Source organism: Endocarpon pusillum (genome assembly GCF_000464535.1).
Source record: "Endocarpon pusillum Z07020 unplaced genomic scaffold C734253, whole genome shotgun sequence".
Lineage (NCBI taxonomy): Eukaryota > Fungi > Ascomycota > Eurotiomycetes > Verrucariales > Verrucariaceae > Endocarpon > Endocarpon pusillum.
This window is the reverse complement of record NW_006913602.1, coordinates 560,845-585,796: the sequence shown is the minus strand read 5'-3', so window position 1 is coordinate 585,796 and position 24,952 is coordinate 560,845. Positions and strand designations below refer to the sequence as shown.

Sequence of the window (24,952 nt, the reverse complement as noted above, 5' to 3'; positions counted from 1 at the left end):
ACTCCATTTAGTACGAAAAGGGAATGAAAGTTTGTTCTTGTAAGAGAAGAGTTTACTCCTGACCGAACTACTAGTCATGTGTAACCCTCACAGTTTGGGCCCAAGCAGCGATTGTTTGATGTAGACAGATGGGGGCCACAAATGGTGCCCAAGACGATCGCTAGAAAAGCATGATTGAATAAAGCAGCATAGGGCCAATATAATGTCAATCGGGTTATGAGTAGAAAAGACTCCCGTGTCGCCGTGTGGAAAATAGCCATCTGTCTCTTCTTATGTGTAATCATCAAGATGTCCTCTTCTATCCATAGCCGCAATGGTGAGCCCAGTGAGCATCTTGACCCTAATTCCGCTTCAGGTGATGGACTCACCTCCTCTGTCGACTCGATCTGGAATGTCGCCCCTCTTGACAAGATTAGATTTGCTGCGCTTGCCACCTATCTTTACCATGCTGACCGACAAAAAGTCGTCGAGACTCAGGAGCCGCCCGAAGGAGTAGAACCAGACATAGACAATACTCCTAGCTCCCTCAAGAAGCGATTCCTGGATCGTCTGGCCATGTTGCTTGCTAACCAGAAGCGCGCGATCGATCCACCGCGTGAGCATAGCATCGAGCGTCCCACGTATGCTAATGTTACCGCCACGGCTTTGGCAGAGTCTGACAATAAGATCACGGTGTGGATTGCGAAGAACGATGGATTGGACAAACGAGACATAGAGTTTGTTGACAAACTTTCGAGTTGGCTGAACAAACTTGCTGATCTTGAGAGATGCGAGATCCACAAAATATCCCTCATGCCAACAAGTGATACTTTTTGGCATCATGTGGTCGACTTCTCTAGATCGAGAATAGATTTTGAAATTGCTGGCATTCGGAAAGAATTGAAAAATTGGGAGAAATGTGAAAAGACTTTGCGTGAAAAGCTAAAGACAGGCGACAAAGCGCTGGAAAGCCTCCTCAGCCGAATTGGAAAGCTGGTTCACGATTGTGCATGCGAGAGTGCATTCAAATACTCGAAACCAATTCTCGAACGAGCACATTACATCCGCTCCGATAGGAATGTCACCAGACTACTAGCTTGCCTCAAGCCCCGACCATCTCAGACCGACGCAAGGGACAGGTCCGTCGGGGCCACAGCACATCAACAGACGAAAGCAGGAGCAACGCTTGAAAAGGTCTGGAGATACATCGGCTTTCTTGGCCGATATCTTTCCTCCTGGAAATCATTCATCCATTTTGTTCTCAAATTCCCGAATCACCGTTTTCATCTCGAAAGGATCCAACCTCTGGATCTCAAATCCTTCAGATCAGATCTCACAAAGCAGGTCCTTCTCAAGGAAATCAAGACTTTAACAAAGAATGAGAAAATTCAAAATAAGTTAGAAAATATACTCGAGGACGATATGCCCGACAGGTTCGCCGTTCACTGCGAAATGCAACTGCTGATATATTTCGACATGCACCCTGAGCACAATTGCTTCCGTTACCTCGGCTGCAGTAAGAAACCCTGCTGGATGTGCTCCGTAATCCTCGAAAGCCATGGACGATTTTGCACTAAGTCAAGTCATGGTCAGAGAGTGGGATTCTGGGGCCTTGATGGTCCTCAAAAACTCTCTAGCCTCGTGTCAGCTGTGCGGAAATTGCAGGAGAAAATGGAGGCCCGAGTGGAGCAACTCAGTAAAGGTCCCACAAATCGGCAGCAGAATCGACGGAATCAAATGTCAACAATAGATTTGTCGACGCCAGAAGAACGCAGGATGGGGGAGGAGCAAATACGTAAAATGAGTGAGGGGTGGGGGATCGTTTGGTTTTTTGAGTATTATCTCAATCTTCTCAAACAAAAACTCTCCGAGTCACCCGATATTCTGAGACTGGCCCTCGTTGGTTTCCGGCACTTGGGACTGGCGAAGAGGTGGAGGTTGACACTGCATATGAATATTGGGAGGCCGGTGGAGTGTTTTGGGACGAGGTGGGGACCTATCAACATGAGCACTCATTACGGAGAGCGTCTTGTCACCAAGATAGTGTTCGAGGCCGGCACTTTTGGAAATCAGGTTGAGCTTCTCAAAGATTGGGGCTGGCATGAAGAGGATCTTCTCTATCGAGGCTGGGCTGGCGAGAGAAGTTTCGAAGATGGTCCAGTGCTGGTGCGGAGTTATAAGATTTACTGGAGAACGTGCGTGAGCTAACTGCCCCTTTTAAGAAGCAACTCACGATCTTTCCATCTAGAGTTTGTAAGATAGGCTCGTAAATATCATACAACGCCAATCAGTCTGTAATACTTGTCACGACGACAAGAGTCAGGTGACATGAAGTCCAACCGTAGAACTATCAGCCTCACGAATGTGGCCCCGTTCCTTTAGATATGTTCTCTTTCCCCCGACTTGCCCCTCGGCTATATTACATCTCCCTTTATTACCCCCCCCCGGTCATTAGTCCGCTCCCCGCCCCTGCCAGGGCCACCACTTTCTTTTCCCCCCAACCTTCTGAGCCTCAAGTCCCTTGCCCAATCCATAATCTGTAAGCTGCTTTATCTCTTCCCGTGAACTTACATGTGTCTCAATACTAGTAAGTATTTACAGCATCAATTGCAATCTCACAAGGGAATACACTCCCCAAGATCCGCTTTCTGGTCTCCAAAAGACGAAGATGCAATCAACTTTGAACCGGTAGATCCACTCTAAGCATTCGCCTTAGTACTACTAATAACTCATGCAAGCCTCGAAACTACTAGTATTGGCAAAACCTTTTATCGTACCGGCAATGTTAAAAGGAATGGTTATTAAAGGAAGCTAGGGGGTATGATCCAATCGGGGAAGAAGTGGGGGTACGGTTTTAGGACCTCATTTTGATAAGGATTACTAGTACTACTAGTAGTATCAAGACGGAGGTGTCTGAAAAAGAGGAGCGGTTGGCCCTTGAAGGGAAGAAACTTGAAAGGAATACGGAGTACATTACAACAAGTGTACCACTTTTGGTGAGCGAGGGTGCTAAGATAAGGCCCCAAACTCTCTCTGCCTCATCTAAACGCGCTCTCGGTTGGGTTGGCGATTGCTGCATAACGTGTGTGTGCTCTTCTCGGCCTCAAAGCCTTTGACTACAGCCGCATCTCGACAATCCACTCTCGCGAACATGCAGTCTGCCCTAGGATTGAAGATGGCCGTATAATAGGGAGGTCCTGGCAGCATCTCTCACTGTGAATGGAGCCATGGGACCTCGGTTCAAGTTGGTTACACTCACAACCCTCATAGATGCAGTGACCAAGTCCCATACGCCTCCTAACGTGTCGCGCGTTGGTACCAGATGCCTCTAGCTCGTAAGAACATCGGACTTCACTTTCACATAGACTGCCATCGATACCGAATGTACCAATACTATCTCGCCCTCAGCTGCAAGCCCCATCCAGCATGTTCGTCGTCGTCGTTGGCGCTGGCCTGAGTGGCCTTCAGGCTGCTCAAATAATCTATGCCGCCAGTGTCTCCTGTATTGGCGTCGAAGTTAGTACCAGCTGAGTTGGAGGCATGAACCCCGGTGTCCAGTCTAGAGCCAAAGGCTCTGGAATCAGCGGTCTCAGCGGCGTCTGAATCAATGACACAATCCAAAGCAAACATGTAAGCTATTCAGCCGGTTCGGGTTGCATAGTGAACTTCAACGAGTCACAGGAAAGAGCGTACAGCAATTATCGGATGGAAACAGCAGTGATGTTCCCAGATGACCATTCCCGAATGAATCAGGCCGGCGATGATCGTGATGGGTGAAGAAAGCTGACCGCTATGCGGACACAGAGCCGAACGGTTCACCAAAGTTGACGAGGGACTGATTCCGGACGCACATCGACCACTTTGGAAAGTAGATTTCAGCGTGCTCTCTAACGGAAAAGACAGCCAAATAACTTTCATGTCCGCCAAGGCGAGTAAACATGTACTTCCGCCGAGCGCCTCGTTGACCTTCAAGTTCCCAAGGGCCGCAGAACTAAAGCCCGGCTCAATCCTACTATCCAGTCCAGTAATGTCTATCGAGCACCTTTCCTCTTGCGACATATATCTAGAGCATTACTCTCCCTATTAGTACTAGTAGTACTACTAGTACTATCTTTCACCGTAGGAAGAAGGTTGTGTCCGTTCTCACAAAACAGTACTTCACAATTCAGTTCGACCCGCCTCTGCCAGATCCAAAGCGATTTCTTTCCGAAAGGGTAAGTACTAAGCATAGGATAGTATTTACTACTAGTACTGCAAGATGATGCATGATTTCGACTAGCCTGGAGACGTGACAACAACGTCTCGGGCGCATTGACTTCATGCTCTGCCAGAGGGTTAGCCCATTTTCATTCTCTCAAGCTATGTATGGAAGCAGATGGCCAGTGGTCTATCGGCTGTTCTACCATTGGCGAACCTGGAAGAGAATGGTCAAAGCTATCAAAGACGGACAGGTACGATCAGGCATGGAAGCAGTTCTTGAATGTGTTCTAATACTAGTACACTGTTGAATCCATGTTGCATTCTGTCAATGTGATCGGAACGGAATAGGCTAGGGTGTACCGCACCCTCTAAGTACTTACTACTACTAGTAGTATCCCTTCCATATATCTGGCCTCTCAGCTCCCTACAAACTGCCTGTTTCGGAACAGAGTCTTTAAATCTCATAACCCCGGCGGCATAGTTGGGCAGAGACCTCTCCAGGAATACTGCTCCTCAGCCAAAGAGGGGCGTCGAAGGAGTTAATGCCTTGAGTGGAAAAATTACATAGACACAAGCAGGCAGTGGTTTCTTGGAGTCATTGCTTGCAACCCTTGTAGCGCAACTCCCAGGATAGTCCTGAACACATTTTCAATTCTCATTTTTCCGCGAAAACGCGATCAGGCCATGCAAAGATTGATACCGTGCTCCTTCATCCTAAGGTATAAACCATACGGACCGAATGCGTGCTTATCGTTGCTGTCCCAAAGCAAGTGATCCAAAGAAGACCCGATGGTGTGCACGATCAATTTGTCAAAAACGAACGAAGGCCAGACACTCTTGATTAAGATGGTCTCTGAGGCTGTCCAACAACAATCATTTCCAACACCCCTCTCTTTGTTCCTGGGCCTCCTCGTATGCATCTCGTTTGTGAGCAACTATGCACCTAACAGCCTCCTTTAGTGCGGGTGCAGAGTGCGGGTGCAGAGTGCGCCAAAAGCAGTGGTAGAGGACGCCGGACATGGCAGCCTTCGTACCAGGTGTACAGGCTATTCCGATATTACTGACAAGGTGTAAGTAGAGTGCATTGAAGTGAACAATTTTCTGGTGGTCGGAAAAGGAAGAGTTCCAAAAAAACAAAACAAAAGAAGAGATTTCCGAAGGGTGTGAAGTTGATAAAATTAGTCTGGATGACCAAAAAAATGGTGATATATCATATGACATGTGGTGTAGTAGACGCCAAAAGCGGCGGCAAAGGCTGCCTAAACAGCGTCCTGTGTCCCGGAATCTAGCGTTGAGGAGTAGTCGGAGACCAACATGTCATCCAAGCAGGATAAGATTCCTAGACCACACAGATTCGACTCGATTCCTACTCACTTACTTCTGAACCATTATTACGAGCTCCGCACACCCCTCAGTCCTCCCTACCACTACCACTACCACCATTCAATCCAACCAAACCAACCACCTCAATGCCCTCCAGATCCCGCCCAAAACACCCACTACAACCCTCACCAAACTAACCACCCCCCAAATCCCCCACAACAGCCCCACAACCAACCACTCCACGATCGCATATCCCAACCGCCTCAACCGCCTCACCGGACTCTTCCGTCTCCGCCTCATCGCCCCTTCGATCACGTCATTGAGCGCCTTGATTGCAAGCGTAGAGGTGGTGGTGAGCTTCGTGCTTAGCTCGCCGCTCTCATCCGCTGCGGCGCGGACACGGGGTGTGAGGGTGTTTTCGACGAGGTCGTCGAGGGCTTGGAGCGAGGTGTGAAGTGAGGGCGAGGTGGTAGAAGTGAAATGCTCGAGCGAGGTGCGGAAATTGTTGGATTGGGTGGCTAGTGTTGAGATGAGGCTGCGTGCTGCGAGGACGGGTTCGTCTTTGCGGGGCACGAGGAGGGATTGTAGTGCTTCAGGTGATTGTGGTTGAGGTTCGACAATGTCGAGGAGGATTCGTGGGGGACGAGAAGGGATTGAGTGAGCGCGGAGGGAGATCTGGCGAGCTTTGGCGCCGGAAGAGAGGAGAAGAGCACGTGCGCGTGCTATGTCTTTCTTCGTTATGATGATGGATGCAGGCTTGATGGACGGGTCTCGGACTGAGGGATCCCAGTTCCCGGCAAGATCCCCACCGGATCTGGAAGCTTTAAGACTGGTAAGACCGGTGACGGGGGGGTGAACCAAGGGTTTGCTGAAATCATAGCCGTCTCGACGGCGGTCAGGCGATCCGGCAGGAGAGTTAGTCCGAGAAATATTGAGCTTGGGTGGAGCAAGTCGTTCCAACCGCAGAGACTTAGAGACAGATCGAAATTGCGGAGCGGCATTCGAGATGTGATCTGAATCCTTTGTCGGCGATGACTCAGGTACCAGAAGTGCTGCACGATCCCGCTCCTCCTGTACTTCTCGGTCCTTCTGGAATGGGGAGGTGAAGCTCGGCAAATTATTCATGAACAATGCGGGTTTCTCCCCAACTTTGGGGCCGGATCGAGCTTGACCAGACGTGGCAATCTTGCCAGTCCCTTCAGCTGATGCGGAAGAGCGCCCGGAATGTGGTTGAGGTAGCCTTTTCGATACACGACCGTTCGCAAGTACTTCTTCCTCGGCATCTGAGCCTGGCTGAGATTTGAGACTTGATGCGGATGACGACGTACGGGTCGCCGAAGGTGGCTCTCGCTTCCAGATGAAGTCTCCAACCCGTGAAACCTCGTTGCCCACCAATTCAGCAATTCTTCCACCTTTGAACATTCCACGGATGCGAGACGTAGCGTCTGGACTATTTGGAATTTTGGCAGATGTCTTGGAAGCCGTGCTATAGGTCCTTTGGGGGTCGACACTGGGGACGCTCGGTACTGAAGTACGTCTTGCACTTTTGGTCATCGGGCTCGTGTCTCTAGAGCTGTCATTGGGAAGTATCAAATTTTTTTCCAACTGGATACTTTCCTTCTGAAACGGTGGCGGAGGGGTTCCATCTGCAAAGTCAGCAGCATCGATGCCATTCCGTTGCTTACTTTCGGTTCGATCATGGAATGGGTTCATACGAGAATGTAGTGCTCTCTTTGGTGGAGAGGGTGATCTGCTAGGAGGTGGTGATAGATCGATCGCTATGCTGGGGAACTGATGAATCGACGGAGAGCTGGGAGCTGTAGTGTCACCATCCAAAGATGCCCGTGCTGGTCTTTCAATGTCGAGACTTGGGCGAGACTGGCGCCTCCTGTCTAAACTATTTCGCACGGCCTCTCGTAGGTGATCAGTCTTCAGGCGGTTTTTGGAAGCTGCTCGCTCTCTGCTAGATGCCATCTGGGACTCGGGCAAAGCAGAGTCCCGCGCTCGCTCTACAGACGATTGGGAGCGACGTATGGTATCGCGATCCAGCATCTTCCGCATGTAGTGATCGAGTTTACCACTCTCGGCTGCAATTCTCTCGTTCTCCCTGTTTCGATCCTTCACTGGCGATTGGGAGCTCTTCTCATCGTCAGAGTCTGAGGAGCTAGACTTACTCCGGGGTCGCATTAGAGTCCTGCGTAGTCGCTTGCTTTTCTTTCGCGACTCGCTATCACTGTTTTCCGAATCTGAATCCACCCCTCGCTTCACGTCGCGCCGCCTTCCCCTCCTTCTGTGTTTACCTTTCCGACCTGTCGAGGTGAAAGATGGGAGCTCTGGTGGAGTAAGAGGAACAGACGGTTGTGGCTTATTGTTCTCCGCTGATTCAGGCGGATGTGAAGACTGCTGCGACCCTTGTCCGTGGGCTGGGTTCCTGTTCCGCCAGTCTGTAAACTTGAGTTTCGCATTCCGCGGGTAAATCTTGTTCCCATCTCTGTCTTCTATCTTGGTCTTGTTCGATCCTTGTTCGAGCCAGTATATATCGGCCAACACATCTCCTGGTGATACGATCCAATCTGATCGGAGCCTGTAATGCTTTCCAGGTGGATTAGCATCACGTTTATGTGACATCGAGCTTGGTGAGGCTACCTCCTTGGGATTCATGCCCTCCTCAGGCCTTTCGGTATGAAGATGATGCATTTCAGGTAGGCGAATGCACTCATCAGGATCGTGGCGACGCTCGTTGTGGCCTTCGATTATGGCATCAACCCAAGCCCGGACTTGTTGAACATCATGCCATCCTTCTGCATCGCTTTCAATTGACTTTCTTTCGGGGAATCGAACTTTACGATTCCGTACATATTGAAGAGGATTATATGCTCTGCCTTCACTGTCCGATTTTCTGGGGCTTTGGGTTGGTGGACGAAGGGGCGGTAGATGAGATAGTAAGCGGCGGTGCTCGTACAAGAGCTCAAAATGGTTCTTTGCTTTCTGCACTCGGGCGATAGTAGCGTCAGAAACATCGTACAGGTCATCATGGAGATCATAATCCGTGTGATCGGTTATTGGAGGTTGAAGATAGCTCCCAGGAATCCTTGACTTCCTTTGTGCATTTATGGATACTGGTTGTCCATGTCCCTGGGCCCGAGGGGAGATATTTCGTGAGAACTGCCTGTCCGAATGGAGGTACTGTCCAATATTGCTTTGCGGGCGAGCAACAAGTAGATTGCTTCTTTGACTCGTCGAGATCGAGCGCCTGATCTCAGAATTGCCAGAGACGACTCGCATACCAGATGCCTGTCTTCGTCTTCCTTCACTAAGGGATAACGCTAGGTTCACGATCTGCATGGGATCTGTATCATAGCCGACTGGATTTGTCTCTAGTGTTGAACCTGTTGTCTGCGATTCATCTTGCGGCGTAGGGCTATCCTTGACATTACTCCCAGAACCCACAGACCGCCGGAGGTCTGAAGCAACCCAAGCAGGACTGCCTGAACACACATCTGCATCATCCTCCAGCGTCGAGACCTTGGTCGCAAGAGGGGAACTTCCAATAGATGATCTATGCGAATGCCGGTTCCTTCTCTTAGAGATCAGCAACCCTGAGCCTTCTCTCTTCTCCTTCCCCTTGATGTTTGATGTTTCGTTCTTTGAACGCGACAGGAATGCCAAGCGGGAGGGAGCGCTCTTAGGTTCGAGCAGGAACCCACCAGAAGTCCGAGGCTTTTTGGATACGTGGATTTCGGGTCCCGCAAGGTCATCTTTGTGACTTCTCGAGGCTTGGTGCAGGCTCGGTGTTCGTGGCAGCACGGTTTCAAGGTTAGAGTCGTATCGAGGACCGCTGCTTCCACCGCGCTTTTCACCTGATGTACTCGATTCTGCTTGGACATAGTCTTCTGACACTTCTCGGGACCGAGTGAATGCAAGGAGTGAGTGGTCAGAACTCCCGGATGGACTGGGCGAGTTCCAAGACATTAATGTGCTGCTATCATGACAGCGACGTTGTTGGATCCGGAGGACGCATTGGGGGCGAAGTAGTTACGAGTAAGACCTATCTCCAGATCAGATGACACAATGGTCCATATATCTATTGGGTACTCGTAGTATGTACTCCGTACAAGAAAGTCAACCGAAAGCGTGCATCTTGACAGCTCTTGGCGCAGTCATGGTGCATGGAGATCCCACCAACGGGATGGCAATCCTCCTTTCCACCAGGAGGATTTGAGTCGTCGCAGCTGTAAAACTTATGGCATTCGGACCCAGCAGTACAGCCCGGAAGAGCAATATCCAAATAGGAGCACGAATGTATGGGAGTACATTGGGAGAGGACAATACGCCATGCCACGACAGAGATCGGAAATCTATCTCAAGTCGAGATAAAATCTCCTTGGGACACCATGCTGGTATTGTTCCGCAACTAGGTAATAGTATACATTCATGCTTCGCGAGCGTATGTTAGCTAGCGATCTAATTTTGGGTTGCTGTGCGCGATAGCTGTGCTGATCACTCGACAAGATATATATGTACAGAGCTGGTGAAAAGATTGCCGTATGCCATCGCAGCAAGAATAACTCCTTCATTCCACTCTCAAGCATTGCAATCTTGCCTCGGTCTCGATCACCTGTGACACCTGTCAGTGGAAAGACGCTCTCAGGATAGAGGAGCATATCTTACATCAAGAGCTTGTCTAACTTCAAGCACTTTACGACAATCCTGCAACCAGTCCTTGCTAAGGACGCCCGCCCAGCCCTGAAGTGTATTCATTTCTCGTGCAGCTCCGTCCAAGTCTCCTTCTTCAAGATGCGTCTCTGTCTTGGCCAGAACGCTTTCCACGTCGTCGCCAGTTGGTACACCCTGCTTCCTGAACATTACCTTGCTCAAAAGAACGCTTGCGGCATGAGAAGCGACACCAGCATTCTCGGGCAGAAGAGAGGCTTTCCTCACTTCGGAGGAGAGACGGCGAAAGCGATCGATAAGTTGCGCAGGGGAGGGTACCCCTTGTTGGTAAGCAGTAGGGTTGATGGATGCTATCGCAGCATCAACAACAGGATCTCCGTTTGCCACCTCCTTTAAAGCAGCCAGTTCAGTAAGAAACGGCTTGGGCATGCCTTCACTCACGGCAGCTCGGGAGATTGCCGACCGCACAGCGTCGACTGCAACCTGAAGTTGCTGAGTCGCGAGATTCGAATCGATAACGCCATTCCAGTCACTGGTCAACTTTTGCAGATCATCGACATTTCTGCTTAATTCCGAGATCTTCGAAAGCCGCCCATCTCTTTCCTGCTCCACAAGTGATTTGATGTCAGCTACGAACCTGCGCTTCAACTCGATAGCCTGTTCTGTCAGTTCATTCTTCAGTCGCTGCTCAGACACTTGTTGTGCTCGATCGACCACAGTCTTGAGCTTATCCTCATAACTACGACTCAGCTTCTCCCTTTCCGCTTCGAATTCCTCTCGGTAGCGGGCAACCTCTTCGCCCCGGGCGGCATCAATTCTTCTAGCCAGCTCTTTGGTGCTCTCGTCAAATTGACGGTGAGCTTCCTTGATCTTTTCCTCTGCTGCCTTTCGTTCCTCTTCTTTCAGAGCAGTAATCTTCGCCGCTGTTCCTACAAGAGATTCTTTGGCCTTGGCGATTGGGGCAGAATATTTGTTGGAAGCATCTGGGGAATCGGCGTTGATCACTGTAATAAGATCATTCACGATTTTCGTCAATTCCTGTACAACTGGTTCGTCCGCGTTGGGTACTTCCAATGGCGCTAGATGAGCAACTGGAGAAATTGCTGGTGGTCTGGGATCCGACTTTGGACTCGGGGTTGCAGGAGATGCGGTAGGCGTCATTTCCGGTTTCTTCTCGGTTTTCGCCTCCGGGACAGAAGTAGACACCGGAGCCGGAACCGCAGGCGGAGCAGCCTTTGGTGTAGTCGAAGTTTTCTTTGCAGCTCCCACTGCATCTGACATCTCCTTTTGACTTGCTTGATTTGGAGCTTGTTGCGCGTTTTTGACTTCGACCTTGGTTGGCATGTTGGCGTCCAACGCACTCATATGTCTTCCCTTTTGTGATAAATCACTTCCACCGGTGTCACCCTCATCAGATACTTTCCACGAGATGCCAGATTTGGACGGAATGGTGACTCTATTCCCAACTCTCTGTGCCGAAGAAGGGACTCGACTCTGGTTGATGCGAGCATTGGGAAATCTCTTGTGAAAGGATCGTTCTTCGAAATATAGTACAGCTTCCTCTCCAAAGGGCACGTATTCGGTGAAGAAGTCATGAAAGTTGTCACTTTTGAGCGCGTAGAAGACTGCCGCTCCATAGCCCAGACCAGTAAATACAGTAAGGTAAAGCAAGAATCTAAGCCCGCGACGTTTCTGTTTTGGAGGAGTAGCAGAAGAAGATGGTGGTGGTGGTGAAGAAGAAGGAGGAGGGGAAAGAGGAGGTGATTGCGGTGGAGACTTGGAAGGAGGTGGTACCGACGTTGGCGGCGCGACCTGGACTTTGGTGGGTGGCGGTGGTGGTGTCAATGGCACATTTTCAGGAGATATCGTCGAGGAGGATGTTGGCGTTGCTGGTGTCGGCGCACTAAGTGGCGTAGGATTGACGGGGCCAGGAGGCGGTGGAACTTTTATAGGAGCGGCAGAGCTTTGCGATCCTGGTAGGAACGCAGGATCAGAGGTCGAGGTCGAGGTGTCTTTTGAGTTGAAGGATCCTTTCCTAACGTCTGCGAATGACCGCTATGATCGTAACTCGTGTCAGTGCGACAGGTCAATCATGTAGCGAAATTACTTTACCTGATCAATTAATCTCGAGAGCCGTTGAGCACGCGGACGGGGTCGACATGATCCAAGAAGCAGCCGATGACCCGGAGCTGCACCCATACACAGCATGGCGGGCTGCGTAGCCAGAAACAGCTTTGTAAAGCTGCAAACAGTTGTTGCACTCTATGGGAAATGAGATTGGGGGAGCTCCGAAGTTCTGGTGGAGCTTCAGAGTAAAGTTCTGCCCGGGCAGATTCCTGCCAAGACCTTTAAAAGCGCTTTAAAGGGATTCAGTCACGCAGCGACGCAGCCCGAAGACGCGGTCGCTCTTAAGAATATGGACGTTCAACTGTCTGATCGCTCTACTATGTGTAGCATTGCAGGCAAAGGTGTCAGGCTAATTGACGGGCACGGGGCGCTGAGAACATATCAGAAGGTATGAGAATTATTATGTAGCATGCTATCGAAACACCCAGGCGCCCACTGATAAGATCGCTCAACCAGGTTGTGACCTTGCAATGAAAACAGACTCCAAGCACCATCTAGTCATTGAAGATCCTGACAACTGCTCCATGAACGGTTTCCCTCAGCCGATCGTCTGTCCAGGAATGGTTATGGAGGAAAGGAGACGACGCCAGACACAGAAAATCAACAACTACAGGGGCCTGCTCCTTGTGTGTTGCTAGTCTCTGGCCTCAGATCAACACCTGGCCTAAGATTTTGTCTCATTCGTGGACCAGCTTGGTCTAATGGCAACTTTCGAGCGATTGCGGTGAAGAGCTCCTTGACGTTGGTCGATGTCTTCGCCGAGGTTTCAAAGAAGAGCAAGCCAGCCTCTCGAGCATAAGCCTCTGCGTCGGCGGTTTCAATAGCTCGCTTGTCAGGACTATCGGCGACCATGTCGGATTTGTTCCCTGCTAAAGCAATAATAATATTCTCGTTCGCCTGTCTTTGCAATTCTTTGACCCATGATTTGGCCTTGTCCAGTGATGACTGAGGAAATGTCAACGTCTGCACTGTAGAGCTAGGTGAAAACTGCTTACAGCCTGAGTGATATCGTATACAACAACGGCGCAATTTGCATTTCTGTAGTACATTGGCGCAAGGGACTTGTACCGTTCCTGACCAGCAGTATCCCATATTTCAAACTTCACTGTCGTGTTTTCATCCAATGATATTGTCTGTGTCAGAAATGCTGCACCGATGGTGGATTCGCGGTAGTCATCAAACTGGTCTTTGACAAAACGCAGAACGAGAGAGCTCTACTTTGTGTTAGAGCAGATCGTAGACAATGTGGTGACGGAGCATTCGCAACCAACCTTTCCTACTGCGGATTCTCCTTTCAACTTGTCAGCAGATACAAGTGTCTTGAGTGCAGTCAGCCTTTACCTAAAAGAACAAGTTTGAACTGTGCAAAACGCCCGCCAGGTCGACCGACAGCTCCAGGTCTTGAAGCCATGATTTCGCTGCCGGAATCGAAGTGGCTCGAGGTTGTTGAACTCAAGATACTACGATTCTCAATGGTTATAGGTTGGTCGTCTAGCTATTGATGTGGATGTGGAATGGATGGGTTAATTCACTGTTATTGCCTTGCAGTTGACAAGTTTAAAGTTTCAGTTGGGCGGATGACGACGCCAGAAACAATCGTCCGCAGTGGAACGAAGGAGATCAGCAACTTGGATCTGCACAACACCCTTGTCTGAAAATACAGGACCTTGCCAAAAACTGTTGCAGAGATCGTTGTTGACCAGGTGGAATTGAGCATGCAGTACGATTAGGGCGGGTAGCAGAATCATACAATGTCGCTCCAACCATTCCGAGACGTCAATGTTCATGCGTCCACTTCACATTATGCCTTCACCTCACCTTCGACGCCAAACGCGCCAACATTGGTGATTGATAGACCTTCAGGAGATATTCGACTTAACGATGGATCTCTACTTGGTGCGAAACGAGTATCCAGCATCGCAGGCATTCTGGGCATTATCAAGCTCAAACTTGGTAAGCTGAGCCTACACTACAAATTGGATAGGAACTGATATCCTCCTGTCAAGACAAGTATGTCATTGTCATCACTAAAGCGCAACCCATGGGTAGGTTGCAAGGGCATATGGTGTATAGAGTCGTCGCAACCGAATTCCTCCCTCTTCGAGAACGCAGCCTTCATGACCCGAATGAGGACAAATTGTTGACTCTTTTGAAGCAATTTGTTAGAAATGGACCCATGTACTTCTCTTACTCGATAGACATCACCAATACCTTTCAAAGGCAGGCTGAATCCGACTTATCACGCCCATTATGGCAGCGAGCAGACGACCGCTTCTTTTGGAATCGATTCATTCAGACTGATCTAATTGATTTCCGGACCGGTAGTGGCAGGGGCGGTCAACAACCAGGTGCCGATCCTTATATTTTGCCAGTCATGTTTGGCATGCTGCGCATTGCCGCGACAAAGATTGGATCAGCTCCCTTCACGTTTGCGTTACTGACAAGGAGGTCAAGATATCGAGGAGGAACACGTTATTTTTCCCGGGGTATGGATGAACAAGGCCACGTTTCGAACTACAACGAAACTGAGCAGGTCGTTATTCTGAATGACCATACTGGGGGCCCAGGAGGTTTTATGGGAGGTTCCGGTATGCAGAGTGGAAAGTCTGGTGGTTTAGCTGGGAACGAGCTTCAGATCATGTCGTATGTCCAGACAAGGGGTAGCGTGCCAGTGTATTGGGCAGAAGTGAATACCCTAAAGTACATTCCAAAGTTGCAGATCCGTGGTGTGGACACAGCAGTCGAGGCAGCACGAAGACATTTTGACGAGCAGATAACACTATACGGCGAGAATTATCTGGTTAATTTGGTCAACCAGAAGGGCAGGGAGGAGAGGGTCAAGAAAGCATATGAGCAGATGGTGCGGACGCTGATCTCTTCACCGAGTGAGACTTCTGAGTCGGACCGTTTCTCGAACGAGAAGACTACCTCGATATCTACCCGAGAGCAGCATCAACGGATGGACCGCTTGCACTATATTTATTTCGACTTCCACAATGAAACCAAGGGTCTCAAATGGCATCGTGCTCAATTATTGCTCGATCAACTTTCTGAAGGGTTGATGAAGGGCTCTTACTTCCGCGGATTGGAAATGCCAGGAGACTCCACTGGTGCTCTTGAGGTGCGATCACAACAAACCGCTGTTGTCCGGACAAATTGCATGGACTGTCTTGACCGGACCAATGTTGTACAGAGCATGCTAGGTCGTTGGATCCTGACACGCCAACTGATCGATGCAGGGATTCTACAACCAGGACAAAGTTGTAGTGATGATCCGGTGTTTGAGGATCTCTTCCGGAATATGTGGGCAGACAATGCAGACGTCGTGTCAAATTCCTATTCAGGGACTGGTGCTTTGAAAACAGATTTTACACGCACTGGAAACCGTACCCGAGCAGGCATGGTACAGGACTTCCGAAACTCGGCAACGCGTTATGTGAAGAACAACTTCCTAGATGGTCCACGTCAGGACGCCTTCGATCTTTTCCTTGGAGCATACCTACCTCCAACCTCCGTAGTCGGTAGTTCAGTCTATGCCGACTCCCGACCTGTCCTCATTCAGAGCATACCGTATGTCCTTGCTGCCAGTCTCTTCATCATCATTCTCTCCCTTTTCACAAGACGTGCTCCAGACTCTGCCGTATGGCCTATACGGCTCTTTATCGGCCTATGTTTCGCGATCGCCGCCTGGTCTTTGCAGTTCATCATCGCCCACGGTATGCTCTATGTGAACTGGCCCAAGCTTCGCACGCCACCTTTTGCCGTCGAAGGCTATCAAGAGGCATTGACGCGTGCTCACAAAGATATGATTGTAGGTCCTCTAATCACTGCTGCGAGTAGCAGGGAAAAGAAGACAAGGCATTCAAGCATAACCAGGATGGGCTACATGGAGGAGGGTAAGAAGAGAATAGAATGATGCTGCCCTCATCTTTGCTACTGCAGGTGAGCGTTACGACCTTGTCTTAGGAGAAAGATAGAATCAGACATTATTCGCGAGAGCCTCCTCGATTTTCCTCCCAGTGTGTAATATGGTACTCCGAACACGATTTTGCGCCTCTTCATCAATCCCAATGCTGGTCAAGTACCTTTCAATACCGCCAAACCGTTCTTGAACATGCTTCGTCAATTCGGGTACAAAGTCCTGCGGACAACCAGCAAAGTCTTCATCCAGCCCGATTTTCCTGAGTTCTCGTAGCCTCTCTTCCTGCTCTACCAACAGCTCCTTTTCTGACCTCCCATAATCGTCTCTCATGGCATCCTGTGCCACCCCACAGAGCATCAAAACCAGCAGGACTATCAAGCCCGTCCTGTCTTTGCCTTGTGTGCAATGCACCAGGATAGGGTATTTGCTCGTATCAGAGAGGTGGGTGAAAACATCTCTGATCTCGCTCGTGCTACAGGCGAGTGTATCCATACCCAGTCCGATCAGACCACGTGGTAGCATTACCTCTCGGCCAAGGATACCTATCGCGTCCTCTCGATATCCACAGGCCATCAGCCATAGGAGGCGGATGAGACTGGTGTAACTCAATTTCCAAAGAAGCGCACGCTCGAACGCCCCTCCATTCAAATTGATCTCTACGTAACAGATGTCTGGAATATGGAGAGATGAGCCAGGATGTTGGTTGCTTTGGGGAACGATTGCAGAGTCACGGGTAGGTTGACCGTCGGATGAGGCATATTTGTTGGTAGCGTTGATGTGCTCGATCTTTGAGCGGAGATCGATGATGGTCTTGATGCCTAGAGTTTCCGTGAGATATGCGCGGTCTGCTCCAGATGCATCATCAGGTCGGGCACTGCGGTAGAGTACACCAACCTTCAGCACTGATGCCTTGGTGTATAAATTGATCGTGCTGCCGACATCACGGAAGTTGAGAAGCTGATCAAAGCGGTAATTTGGCATTTCGTTCTCTATCACGAATAATGATTTGATTAGCCGAGAAGCAAACCACAGGTATCATACAGCTTGAAGCTCTTCTTCACATTAAGACAACACCTGGGATGGACTGCAGCATCAGTTTCACATACGCACGCCTAGTTGGTATTTCTGGTGGGTTGCTACATCTGGGACGCAGTAGAGAACAATATCTCCCCATCCGGACGAATGTGCCGTCCACAACTCATCCCGTGGGGTATCAACCTACCAGAAGCTGATAGCATCGTTAGGGCTGTCGCCGAAACATTGAACATATCATTCGAACGGCGGATCCCAAAAAGTCCAGAGATCATGGGACCCAGGCCTGTTGAGTATTCAAGCAATCAGAGTTGTACTACTCCGTACTTGTATTGTAATTGTGGTCCAGCTGTGGGTTTCGCTTCTGCAGCTGATCGACGATCTCGAGCGTTGTGTAGCTTGCTGCAAGAAACCCGGCTAGCAGACGGTTGGTTGTGATGCAAGGGTGCGTCAAGGTTCGCTTGGGCTACGTCACTGACACCACCTTTCGCTCCCGTCATATCCAATGCCTTGCATCTCCTCCCGCTCGAAACTGCTTGTCCACCTCAGGTCCACTCATACGAATGCCTCGTTTGCTCAAGAGTCATCTTGTGGGATAGCGAAAACATGACCGCTGCCGCTGCAAAGAATCAAGGCGGGCCTTCCCAGCATACGCCTAGTAGCAAGCTCGAAGACCAAGGTACGGCCACCCCGAACAGGCCGCCGCCATATCAACCCAACTGACACACATTGGCTTCAGCCGCGACTGCTGCCCTTTACGTGACAAAAGGGAAAGGCAAGAGCGTCCATCCACTTTTAGATGACGATGGAAAACTCTCATCAGCTGGTGTGAACCTCAATATTCCCAGTTCATGTCTGCCAGCGCTGATGCTAGATAGGCGCTGCAACTTCGCTGAAATACGCCAAAGCCCAAGACCTCCCTTCATTCCCTTCTCCTGGGCTACAGATTGCTTCTGCCGGCGCAGCTGCAAGTCTCGCGGACACACATAAGAAAACTGTCGAGCTCTGGAAGCCTGCATCTATACCCGCTGCAGAGAAAGCTGCTTTGCTGGCGAAAGATTATGAGGCTGATCCACTGTGGCACCCTGAATTGAGCACAGCTGGCTCCAAGGCTGCACTACTTGCTTCCGACAAAGGCGCGCATGTCAATATCTGGAAGCCACACGAGACAGATGATGGTCATTCCGCTGCCGAGCAAGCTGTTCGCAAAAAGGTCCCACCTCCCATCGACCCCCGCGCAATACCTGCGGACGCCAGCCGAAAAGCCTTGATGGCTGCAACTGGCGCAATGGCAAGTAGTCGCAGACGAGCAGATTCTGCCCCAATCGCGCCAATCAATTCGCCAGGTTCACCAAGCAATGCTCAGTGGGCGTTGAAGGCTGCCAATCAATCCCAGCGAGGACAGCGATCTGGCCTGTCAGCAGGGAGCGGCGACCCGGCCCTGGATGCTGCTCGAGTACAGAACATGGCCCAGACCAATGTGTCACGACAAATGTATACGTCACATCCACCCGTATCCATCGAAGTAGAGGAGAAGAAGAGGCAAGATACAATTCGTGCCTCAGCTGTAGCAATGGCTCAAAAAATGTATGCCATCCAGCAGAAAGCTATCGAAGAAGCAAAGGCCGACATCAGCCGTGCAGACAGTCGGTATGCCGCAACACACGTACACAACCGCCGCACGTCGGACGCCTCAAGTATTGCCGGCACACCGGACCCGTTGATCTCGCCCATGCATGGTAACAGTTTGCAGGAAGCGGCACAACGACTAGCCCAAGAGCGACTTGCCAAATTGAGAGATGAGCATGAGGAATACAAGAACTACTATGGGCAAAAGTCACCAACTACGAGATCGCGACTTTCAATACACAGCAAGCTGAGGAGACGGGCCTCAAGTGACGGTGCTGTGGATGACATGGACGAGGAGCAGTCGCGGAAGATCAGGACTCAGATGTCGATATTTCAGAGCAACCTGACAACGGTGGACGAGAAAAGGCGCCAGAAAGATCGAGATGCTCTCCTGGCAGCGGCGCAAAGGAACGTGAGAGCCAGCATGCATACCATGGATGAGGAGGTTTTTCAGGAGACGGGTAAGAGTAGTCCGGCACAACGCGAAGAATGGGCATCAAAAGCAAAGGAGAAAGCGCAAGCGGATAGCAACACCCGGATGGAGAGTTATGGCAAGGTACACATAGGAGGAGGCAAATACCTTGACCAAGCAGATGTCGATGCAGTTGCGAGGTCGAGAATACAGCCTACACTAGATGATATCAATGAAAAAGCTGACGTTCAGCACGCACGTGAAACGGAGGTCAAACTTGAACAAGAAGAGCAGCAACGATTGGCCGAGCTGGAGAAACAGCGTGCAGCAGAACTCAAAGCCGAACAAAAGAGGGCTCGAGGTATGATTCTGTTTGTCACGTGGAAACAAATGGTGCTAACATTTTCGTAGAAGAGGAAAAGCGAGAGGAGAAGGCAAAGAAGGCCGACGAGAAGAGAGCCCATAAGGAGGAAATGGCACTTTTGAAGGAAAAGGAACGGATTGAAAAGGAAGAGCTCAAAACGAAAGCGAAGATGGAGAAGGAGAGGCACCGACTGGAAGAAGAAGAGAAGCGAAAATCAAAGGAAAAGGGCAAAGCTGCTGAAGCGACCCTTGTTGTTCGCACTGAAGTGGCTACAGCAGCAGTGACTAGCGACACGGATCGTCCAACTTCTTCTGGGGGACAAGTTCCCGCAATGACAGCCCGAAGAGCCTCCACCAGCTCGCAATCTCTGAATGATTCTAGCGACGACGAAGAGCGACCAAGGACTGGTAAGCCTACTGACGATCGTGAGATTGTGTCTCCCACGTCACCCTCAAAGAGACAGTCTAAGGTCAAATCATGGTTCGCAGGGAGGTTTCGTTCCACTAGCAAACCTGCTAAAGATGGAGAAAGTGGTGATACCACTAAAGCTGGATTCATTGGTGGTGCGAGCCTTACTGGGGCTGGCTCAACGGATGGTGGTGAAGATATGCCTAGGGATAACTCAATACGAGATGTTGCCTTGGCTGGCAAGATCCATCCAGTCCACCCAGTCGTCACCAAGACTCCCACTGATCGATCCGTCTCTCCTGTCAGTGAGACTCGAGCAAAGAAGGACAGCGACAGCACGTCGATCAGTACACTGTCCGATAGCGGCGAGGATCCTCCTAACAAGAAAGGTAAACAACGCAGAGGCCGACTAGGATTCAAGGACAGGCTGTTGGGAAAGACGAACACCAAGTCATCAAACGAGACGGATCATGACGAGTTCGAGGAAGCCCGCGACACGTTTGAAGAAGAGAAGCTTGCCCCTCCGCCAAAGCTTACAGCTACGACTCTAGCGACCAAGGCCAGTGCGAGTCCGGTGAGGGACAGTAAGTTTAGCGAAATTCTATGAATGGGGAAGAACTGAGCTGCAATGACAGGCTAAGTTTCGTACCATAGTTTAGCAGATCTTTAATCATGCACGATAAAATGGTCTATGAATTGAGCAAAATTCCATACCTAAGATGTATGCAAACCCGTTCAAAGACTGACTCCTTTGTTTGGTGCCACCTAAATATCATTCAAAACTACCGGAATATTTACCACAGGTGTTTGAGCACATGCAATCCACCAAGGCCCTTTGTCCCATGTCACGAACCTGGCACGTATGTAGCAATCTACTTCTCCAGGACTCTTTAAGTTGTTCCCGGAAAATGCCCAAGTATTTACGAACGCCCCGAAACTTGTCTCCCTGAACATGGCAAAACCCACAGCAGAGACTCCCGATGGGGTCTTCTCCCTCCTTGATACTGACCTCTACAAACTCACCATGCAATGTGCCGTCCTCAAATACTTTCCAGATACTGGTGAACACGCTCGGTCCATTCCAGTTTATCAACAGGACACTGACAGTATGAATTTCAGAAGTCGAATATGCTTTCACGAACCGCACACCGCATATGAAATTTACCAGGGACGCCTTTTCGTGGTTGCAGGAACAGGTCGAAAGTATGATATAGTCGCTGACGAGTCGTGTTTGGTTCTACATAAGTGATGGCTAACGACCTGACCAGAACTTGGCAGTATCTCTATAACAACCGAAGAGCTCGGGTATCTACGACGGCAATGCCCTTACTTTGGGGAGGCGTACCTTAGGTACCTGAGCTCGTTTCGGATGAAACCAGAGGAGCATGTCAAGCTATCATTCACGCCTTCAAAAGAGGACCCAGAATGCGGAGATTTGCATATCGCCAGTAAGGGGCTCTGGACCGAGACGATTGTTTATGAGATCCCACTGCTTGCTTTGACTAGTGAGGCCTATTTCAAATTCTGCAATAAGGATTGGGATCATGATGGTCAGGAGGAAAAGGCATATAGGAAAGGCCTGACGCTGCTTGAGCATGGTTGTTTGGTCTCGGAATTTGGGTCGAGGAGAAGGAGGGATTACAAGACTCAGGATCTGGTAATGAAGGGGCTTTGTAGAGCTTCGAAGCAGGCCGAGGCGGCAGGACTCAATGGGAAGCTGACCGGGACAAGTAATGTTCATTTTGCCATGAAATATGGGATTCCTCCAGTCGGAACTGTGGCTCATGAGTGGTATATGGGAATCGCTGCGATCACCAATAATTATGAGAACGCGAACGAGCTGGCATTAAGGTACTGGCTGGGAACGTTCGGAGAAGGAGTAAGACCCTGCTAGGAATTTGATCGTACTGACAATCACTAACACTTCGACAGGTCCTGGCCATCGCTCTGACAGACACTTTCGGAACTCCAGCATTCTTCGAAGCCTTCAAACGGCCGATACCAACCACGGCTACAGCCGCACGCGGGGCGGCAGCTACCTCAGCTTCTGCGGCTTCAAGCACGAAGACTGCAGGAGTTGGCAGCCTCACAAACATCAAACCGCCAGTCTCAGCCAACTCTGAGACTGATCATAACGTTCCCGGAGAGCGCTCATATGCAGAAGTCTTCATAGGAGTCCGTCAAGATTCTGGAGATCCAGCAGAATATGTGAAGATGACTCGGGACTTCTATGATTCCATTGGAATCAAAGGTCGTAAGACCATCGTTTTCTCGGACTCCTTAGACGTCGAGCTTTGCCTCGAGTACAAGCACGTTGCGGAAGAGTTTGGATTTCAGCCTTCGTTTGGAGTTGGAACATTTTTCACGAATGACTTCGTTCACAAAACCGATGGAAAGAAGTCAGTACCGCTCAACATCGTCATCAAGCTGTCTCATGCAAGCGGAAGGCCAGCGATTAAGATCAGTGATAACATTGGAAAAAATACTGGGGACGAGAAGACGGTGCGCGAGGTCAAAGGTCGATTGGGATATGTTGAGCATGAGTGGAAAAATGGGGATGAAGCAGGACGGTGGGGGAAGAAGGAGGCTGAGACGGGAAAATAGGTCACAGTATGATTTTGATGATTGATTTGCAAAGCCGTGGTTCGTGTGAGTGCGTTTGATAAACCACTTCAGGCGCGCATATGTCTTACTCAGTGTTTACGAAAATGGAGGCTGAGGATGATGTGGAGGCGGGCGACGTAGGATCCGCCTCATAATGTTCGTCTTCGACACGTAATATGCAGTGATAGATCAACGTCGTAACGGAAGTTCATTCCTTCGGTAACATTGCAAGAGTCAAATGAGATTTCCTTCAAGATTTTCGTTACTTTGTTGGTTTTGAACCTGCGTGGAGATTGGCTTTCAGGAGGTGGTGGAAGAAACAGGGCAAAACAAGAAGCTAGCGTTCCGGAGCGTGGCACTGCACGCTTTGGATCCTTTACTAGCTTGCGTCGCTTACCCCATCCCAATTTGCTGCTCGCGGCTTCAGGCTTTAATCTTTACATTTTCAGCAGCATTCATCTTCAGCTTGCTTTTCATTCTCAGAGATAAGTAATATTTCAGGCAACAAGCAGATTTTTAGTGTACCTTCAATTTCACCTGTTCCGAAAAGCTGTGAACCTTGCTCCTGCAGCTAGAATTGAACTCCGCAGCTGCGATGAATGTATGTATAAGCCTAGCCGTCGTGCCCTTCAGTCTCCTCGCCTTTCTGCCCGAATGCAGGAGGACTCGACAACCTCTCGAGCATAGCTCTCCCGTATTCAAATCATTGTTAACTCTTTTTCAGAATCAAGGAGGCGGTCGCTACGGTCAACCCAACCCATATGCCCAACAGGATGACCAGTATGAACCAGTTGGTGGTTACGGTCAGCAACCAAGCTATGGTGGACAACAGCAGGCTGGGTACGGACAGCAAAACCCATACGATCAGCAGCAACCTGCGTATGGGCAACAGGGAGCATACGGACAACAGGGTGGTTATGGTCAGCAGCAGCCCAGCTATGGACAACCGCAAGCATATGGTCAACAACAGACCGGGACTGTTGGACGTCCGGAGCCCCAGGCGTACCCAAGTAGCAACTACGGCGATGTCCAGGGCAACAATGCATACGGTAAGCAATGTATCATGGCTGGATGATGTGTTGTTGATCCGAGGCTTAGAAATGGGATCGATGAACGGTCAAACATCCGCGCAGAAAGATCCGAAGGCAATTTTGAATGCTTGCAGGGAAATTGACCGTGGGGTCGACTCCGTTGAAGACAAACTTAGTGAATTCACAAGGTTACTGGCAAAGGCGGAAGGCGCAACTGGTGATGAGTCGAATATCCACAGAGAGATCAACAGTCTTACAGCAGAAACGATGACAGCTTACAAAGCCTTGGGCGATCGGATAAAAAAGATCAAGTCGGATCCTGAGTCTGGTAACCCACGAAATGCCCCTCAAGTTGGCAAGTTGCAGAGGAGACTGCAAGGTGCGATTAGGCAATTTCAGCAGATTGAAATGGATTATCGCAACCAAATGAGGGCTCAAAACGAACGTGATATCCGGATTGCCAGACCAGACTTGACAGAAGCTGAGGTCAAAGAGGCAGCCGAGGATCCTGATGCGAGACAAATCTATACGACTGCTGTAAGCACTCCCTGGCTATGTGATCCTTCAGATGGACTTGCTGATTTTCGAAGCTCATGGACCGTACTCGACGCAATCAAGCGCAAACAGCCTTGGGAGCTAATAGAAAGAGACACGAAGGCATTCAAGAAATCGAAAAGCAGTTAATGATATTGGCTCAGCTTTTCCAGGACCTCGATGCAATGGTTATCCAACAAGAAGCAGCCGTAGAAAACATCGACCAACGAGGTGAAGATATCCAAGAGAACGTGGAGCAAGCCAACGTCCAGCTTGATGGAGCCATCAAAAGCGCTAGTGCGGCGAGAAGGAAGAAGTTTTGGTGCTTGGGTATCGCAAGTAAGTCCTCTGCGCTGCAACTTTCTGTTCTTGGACTCACATCATCACACAGCCCTTATCATCATTATCATAGTAGTCATCGTGGTTGTTGTTGTCCTAGTCCTTCGCAGGTAGTTTTTCGATTGGAATTTCCTTGTTACATATTGACCTTCAACTAGCCGAGATAGCAATTCTTCTACACCGGCACCTGCAGCGACGCCTGCACCGAGTACTGCAGCAAGGGTTAGAATGGTTCGAGGTCGAGATGCTGAGCATTTCAGACCTTGATGCTGCTTGGACTATCTTTGTCAGTTTTGGGTACATGGTTCTGTCTCTGGTTGTTTGTCAGACATGTTGTTCTATTGTCCGCTTGAACAGCTATCCCACCGCTACCG

General features: G+C 49.9%; 8 protein-coding genes across 8 annotated transcripts; 5 read left to right on the top strand and 3 right to left on the bottom strand.

Annotated features, from left to right (window-relative positions):
* Positions 1 to 288: 288 nt before the first annotated feature.
* On the top strand, positions 289 to 2,187 carry EPUS_00186 (uncharacterized protein; the record flags this gene model as incomplete). Its single annotated transcript, XM_007789215.1, has 1 exon — positions 289 to 2,187. The coding sequence occupies one exon, from the start codon at positions 289 to 291 to the stop codon at positions 2,185 to 2,187; it is 1,899 nt and encodes a 632-aa protein (XP_007787405.1).
* A 3,435-nt stretch (positions 2,188 to 5,622) lies between these two features.
* Positions 5,623 to 9,474, bottom strand: EPUS_00185 (uncharacterized protein; the record flags this gene model as incomplete). The annotated part of the gene is made up of 1 exon (XM_007789214.1): positions 5,623 to 9,474. The coding sequence occupies one exon, from the start codon at positions 9,472 to 9,474 to the stop codon at positions 5,623 to 5,625; it is 3,852 nt and encodes a 1,283-aa protein (XP_007787404.1).
* Positions 9,475 to 10,075: 601 nt separating this feature from the next.
* EPUS_00184 (uncharacterized protein) lies at positions 10,076 to 13,714 on the bottom strand (the record flags this gene model as incomplete). Its single annotated transcript, XM_007789213.1, has 6 exons — positions 10,076 to 10,120; positions 10,174 to 12,218; positions 12,915 to 13,248; positions 13,299 to 13,517; positions 13,575 to 13,594; positions 13,645 to 13,714. The coding sequence occupies 6 exons, from the start codon at positions 13,712 to 13,714 to the stop codon at positions 10,076 to 10,078; spliced, it is 2,733 nt and encodes a 910-aa protein (XP_007787403.1).
* Positions 13,715 to 14,054: 340 nt separating this feature from the next.
* On the top strand, positions 14,055 to 16,219 carry EPUS_00183 (uncharacterized protein; the record flags this gene model as incomplete). Its single annotated transcript, XM_007789212.1, has 2 exons — positions 14,055 to 14,256; positions 14,310 to 16,219. 2 exons carry the CDS (start codon positions 14,055 to 14,057, stop codon positions 16,217 to 16,219), a joined length of 2,112 nt encoding a protein of 703 aa, XP_007787402.1.
* Positions 16,220 to 16,282: 63 nt separating this feature from the next.
* Positions 16,283 to 17,206, bottom strand: EPUS_00182 (uncharacterized protein; the record flags this gene model as incomplete). Its single annotated transcript, XM_007789211.1, has 1 exon — positions 16,283 to 17,206. One exon carries the CDS (start codon positions 17,204 to 17,206, stop codon positions 16,283 to 16,285), a length of 924 nt encoding a protein of 307 aa, XP_007787401.1.
* Positions 17,207 to 17,863: 657 nt separating this feature from the next.
* Positions 17,864 to 20,677, top strand: EPUS_00181 (uncharacterized protein; the record flags this gene model as incomplete). Its single annotated transcript, XM_007789210.1, has 4 exons — positions 17,864 to 17,936; positions 17,997 to 18,083; positions 18,136 to 19,659; positions 19,710 to 20,677. 4 exons carry the CDS (start codon positions 17,864 to 17,866, stop codon positions 20,675 to 20,677), a joined length of 2,652 nt encoding a protein of 883 aa, XP_007787400.1.
* Positions 20,678 to 21,022: 345 nt separating this feature from the next.
* On the top strand, positions 21,023 to 22,674 carry EPUS_00180 (uncharacterized protein; the record flags this gene model as incomplete). The annotated part of the gene is made up of 4 exons (XM_007789209.1): positions 21,023 to 21,131; positions 21,190 to 21,273; positions 21,339 to 21,949; positions 22,003 to 22,674. 4 exons carry the CDS (start codon positions 21,023 to 21,025, stop codon positions 22,672 to 22,674), a joined length of 1,476 nt encoding a protein of 491 aa, XP_007787399.1.
* Positions 22,675 to 23,269: 595 nt separating this feature from the next.
* On the top strand, positions 23,270 to 24,845 carry EPUS_00179 (uncharacterized protein; the record flags this gene model as incomplete). Its single annotated transcript, XM_007789208.1, has 6 exons — positions 23,270 to 23,275; positions 23,399 to 23,723; positions 23,773 to 24,242; positions 24,296 to 24,578; positions 24,631 to 24,688; positions 24,737 to 24,845. The coding sequence occupies 6 exons, from the start codon at positions 23,270 to 23,272 to the stop codon at positions 24,843 to 24,845; spliced, it is 1,251 nt and encodes a 416-aa protein (XP_007787398.1).
* Positions 24,846 to 24,952: the final 107 nt, after the last annotated feature.